Source organism: Necator americanus, chromosome IV, assembly GCF_031761385.1.
Source record: "Necator americanus strain Aroian chromosome IV, whole genome shotgun sequence".
Taxonomy (NCBI): Eukaryota; Metazoa; Nematoda; class Chromadorea; order Rhabditida; family Ancylostomatidae; genus Necator; species Necator americanus.
The window spans coordinates 43,806-48,740 of record NC_087374.1 but is presented as its reverse complement, the minus strand read 5'-3'; the positions used below and the strand labels follow the sequence as shown (position 1 = coordinate 48,740).

General features: G+C 41.4%; 1 protein-coding gene across 1 annotated transcript; it reads left to right on the top strand.

Annotated features, from left to right (window-relative positions):
- Nucleotides 1–3,676: 3,676 nt before the first annotated feature.
- RB195_000018 (uncharacterized protein) lies at nucleotides 3,677–4,138 on the top strand (the record flags this gene model as incomplete). Its single annotated transcript, XM_064196145.1, has 1 exon — nucleotides 3,677–4,138. The coding sequence occupies one exon, from the start codon at nucleotides 3,677–3,679 to the stop codon at nucleotides 4,136–4,138; it is 462 nt and encodes a 153-aa protein (XP_064052026.1).
- Nucleotides 4,139–4,935: the final 797 nt, after the last annotated feature.

Here is a 4,935-nt window from a genome sequence, read left to right as displayed (position 1 = left end):
TAAAAAACGGCCCGGAAGATACGGCTTCGGGCGTTCAGGCGCGCTATTTTCTACAACGGGTTCGATTGGAGCGCGCCACCCTTGTGCATGCGGCGCATCTTCCGGCCCGTTTTTGACGGCATTATTAGGAGGAAATGGACGGGATCCCCTCCTCCCCTCTCTATAATCTACTATCCCGTATACGAATACTCCACCTGAAATTCGTACCACTTCAGATTTATGGGGAGATGCCTTTAAGAAACTTTTAGATCAAATGCAGCTGAGTGAGTGCGCAGCCGGAAATGAAAAAGGTTCCTGCAGTGATTTCCTCCCACTGATGTGCAGCAGAAGCAAAAAAAAAAAATGCTCGTACGATGGTTTGCTCGCGACTTCTTATTGCATGCAGAAAAAAGGATTAGGAGCACCATGTGGTGGTGTTAACGAGTTACGAGAAGTTTGAAATTGAAGTTAATCCCCGGCTGGACGGGATCAGACAGGAAGTTGTCGCAACGGAGAATTTGGCTGGGGAACTTTTTAGCCATGGAATTTCTTAGAATGGTCCAAATATATTGACAGTATTGTTACGGTAACGACTACGTTTTTGATAACAATTAATTGTGTGGTAATCATAGCTTGCGTAGTAGTTATACGGAGATTACAGCCTACTTTTTTTTCTTAGTACGGTAACGCTGCTACATATACATATATACAATTATACACTTGGTACTTGTAAAGAGGTAAATTGCGAATAACAGCAGATCAAAACAATAGCAAAACGATACTAAGAACTTTAGCTGGACACTCCAAGAGTGCTCCAATTAAAAGCTTGACCCCACGAATGTGCGAGTTTCTGGTGGGTGATGTCTATACGAGGGTCGTAGATTATGGGCAGGAAGGAGATTCCGTCCATTTCTTCCTAATTGCCGTAAAAAACGGCCCGACTCTTTCTGTGCCGTAAAAAACGGCCCGACTCTCTCTTCGTAGAAAACAGCGCGCCCGAAGGGCGCGCTGTTTTCTACGAAGAGTTCGATTGGAGCGCGCCAGCCTTGTGCACGCGCCGCATCTGCCATGCCGTTTTTTACAGCAATTGGGAAGAAATGGGTCACCCTCCTCTTCATAATATACGAGCAAGTACAGAGGCATAACCCATCTGAAACCCACACCACCCCAGATTCGTGGGGTGATGTCTTTAATTACATTGTTTCAAATCGAAGTAATCGCGAAGCTTATTCTCTTCGATACTCGGTTTAAAAATTTTTAACGATGAGAAAATAACGCTAATGATTATGATGCTGACATTTTAATTGCAGAGGATTCCTATTAGGAATCGTGATGTGCATTATCCACAAGGATGTTTACTCAAGCGTTCTCAGTTAATCTACAGGTGTGAAAAGTATTTGACGTTTAGTTATATAGTAAGAGCAGTTTTAATGGAGTAATTCAGTCAAGAACTGGAAAAAAAAATTCTTGTGAGAACTAACGGTTCACATGTAGTAATAAATCTTTGAAAATTCCCACTCGCTAACACCTAAAACTAAGAGCCACTCCTATTTTATCGGCAAAGGTACTGCGAAAATTGAACAATCTGCATTTATTACCTGCAAGTAGGTAATAAATGCATATTGTTCAATTTTCGCAGAATCAGAAATCAGAGCGAGCAGAGATTGCAACATTGCAGTCAGACATGAACTCATAAATGCTTCGAAGTTGCTGTTAAACCTCTTATGTTATTCCTTATGTTTTATTTGCAAAATCCGTTTGAAGTAAGTAATAACAGCGTAAAATTCTTCACAGCGTGTTGTACACACGTAGGATGAGGAGGAATGGTGTCAAACCAGACACTCATCATCCGTTGTTGGATAATGAGTCTGGTTTGAATTGGATGTAAATAAAGTAGTAGTATATAATTTAAACCTGATGAAAGGACAAATGAAGCAAATTGGATGATCAGAAATTCCTCTCAGCCTCGGATTCTCTTGGGTTTCTCAATTTTTTTTCTGCCCATAAATTTGTTTATCTGTTCAAGAAGGATCAATAGAGCAATAAAGGGGCTAAAAAAGGTAATAAATAATTCGATCATAAAGCGAGTAGCAGAAGAAATGCAGTTCATCTTCAAATCAGAGGGAGAAATTCACGAATATGCACAATTCCCGACCTGAAAACCAATTCCCGACCTTGTGAAATTCTAAATTACCATCATTTATGGGTAAAAAGGAACAATAACACTTAGAAATATACTACATAAGTGTTCGTATGAAGCAACATTGTAAATAGGTGCTTCACATGCAGAAACTTTTTACTCATGGGCAATTTTTGTGAGAAAATTGCTCGGAATTACTTCAGGTTCCAGCATTTTTGTTTATATTTACTTATATGAATAATATAAAAAAAGAAGACTTCTGCATTCTGTGAAAGAACAATGGAAAAATCCTAATCTCGCATCTTTGGAATGAAGTCTTTAGAGCTCTTGAAGTTGGCTCATTTCTATGTACAGGACTGGATCTTAAAAAATGTAGTGACCAGAAGAAAGTCACTTCTCGTAGGACTTTATGTTTGTTAAAGGTGCCGGTTAGCGAAAGCAGGGATAGAAAAAATTAAACGCGGGGTTCCAATCAGTAAATTACATAGCAAATACCACATATTCATGATGTACATGAAAAAAGAGCAGAGTTTGAGAGGCACCGAAGGGTGTAATTCCACTCCCAATGAAATGTGAAAAGGGTGTGGCCTGCCTGTGTCTTGTTTACCAATGGTTTTAAATCGAAATATTGAGAAAAGATATGAGTGTGTAAACACGTCTATATATATGTATGTTTGAAAAGGAAATTACCTAGAAATGCTCCTAATTCACTGCCATTCCGCATCATTCGAAGTCATTACTATAAATATTTCAGGCAGGTGACAAAAGATAACAAAGCTTGTTGTATCTTTCAGACCTTTCTCACAACTGAACTAAACAGCGAACGAACGCTACATTGTCGCCTTGTCACTTCCTTGTCAACTATGCTACTAAGTTCATGTTCTTATAAGTGACATATAGTGGAAAATTAATAACTATACTAACGCTGCGTTGTCTAGGAGACTTTAAAAAGCTGAGTTTTTTTCGTGCGACAAGGAAAGGAGATAGAATCGACATCTCCTTGATGTAAAAGGAAATACTCGAAAAATGTAAAAAGGGAACTTCAAATCATATAATAACGCGCATGTTCTGTCACTTGTGTATGTACATGTACTTGCTATAGCATATATGTATATGTATCTGCTATATATTAGCTATATAACCTAGACTGTTATACGGCGAAAGATTCCCATACATTGCAAAAAGATCCTGTCGTCCAGCACATCCCCAAAATCCATAACCTGAAAGATCAACTGCCTGAGGGAAGCGTGGAACCTTGGCGTGGCAACACCCATTCGTTTCGTCACGCTGAGCTCCCGAACACTGTCGAGTGAACCCCAACAAACCGCCCACCCTCTGCTTCTGCTATATCTTTCTGTCTCGTTCGTCAGCACCGAAAATTACATCATATACAGCGGCGATGCTGATTAGAAGAAGGTAGGTGGCTGCGTGATAGCTGCGAGGAACGATTATAACAACCTGGTGCAGGAATTTACCCAAACGTCGTCTAGATGCGCCTTCGCACGATTGTGGGATCGCAGAGGACGCAAATTCTAGATCTTAAGTGCTCACGTACCTATGGAAACCGCTGAGGACAACAGTAAGGACGCCTTCTACGACGAACTCAATGCGTTGATGTCTAAAATACCCAGTCAGCCAGCAAGTGGTCATTGTCGCAATCAACGCAAATGCTCGAATACTCGAAACGGAATCGGACTCGAACAACAATCCGATGAGCTAGGGAAATGGTATTATCCAGCGGCGTGCACGTCGGACAACAGTGATCGTCAGGTCGACTTAAGTGAACAGGCGACCCTTATCATCGTTTCCACGTTTAAAAGGAATCATCGACGCCATCAGCCCACGTGCTTGGGTTTGACCCTTTTAACGCCTAAAGAGCAGCTCAAGCGAAAGATGAGGACTCTTAAGCTTCAGCTCGACTACGTTCTGGCGAGGAACATTCCTCAGTCAGATATCCGAAAATCCAGAGCTGTTTTGGACGTTGTTTTTGAGTTCAGCCACCGTTCTTCTCAGCCTTAAGATACGGTTCACAGGAAGAATCGAAAAGTACCTCCCCAACCGAAAATCGCCAAGTCTGAAAGACAAATAATGCAGAAAGAATTTCCGCTAACTTGTGTCTATTCATGTCGGAGTAAAGACCAGGAAGTTTTGCGATGCGCATTCCTTCAATCAGAAACAAGATCCACTCTATGCTCGCTCGCAGCACTGGCGATTTCAACCAGGAGAAGCGTCTTAGAAGGAAGTTATGTCGTCAACTGCAACAATGAGTGGACGTCGAGAGCAAAAGAGTTTGGAAGGGCGTGGGAGGACAAGCTTAACGAGGAACTATCTACTCGGAGTCGGAGCTTCTGGTCTGTATCCGAAAGATGAGAAATGGAAAGTCTGGGGGGGAAGACGACGGAAGTAGCACAGAAACGCTGAAATATCTTCCTCTGTCTGGGATTCTTAAGATGAGGAAGATCATCCGCTCAATATGAAATAACGAAAGGATACCTGACTCGAGGAGACACGCTATCATGATTCCTCTGCGCAAGAAGTTATCCGTTACAGACCCTTGGATTTATCGAGGAATCTCTTTGTTGCGTGTTCTGTACACGGTTTTGAAAAATTTGCGAGATATGTGGCCTTCTTATCAACTTTATTCATTGATGCAATTAGTATCCTTCTTACGCTTATTGCTGAACGGAGAAGCTCCCGCTCATCGACACACAAGGTCAGACAACTCTCTCGACATCACGGATTTTTTTAAAAGTAATTTTAGAAAAATTAGATAGTTCACATCGTATAATTGTTACCGGCGCTGTTTTTGTACGACA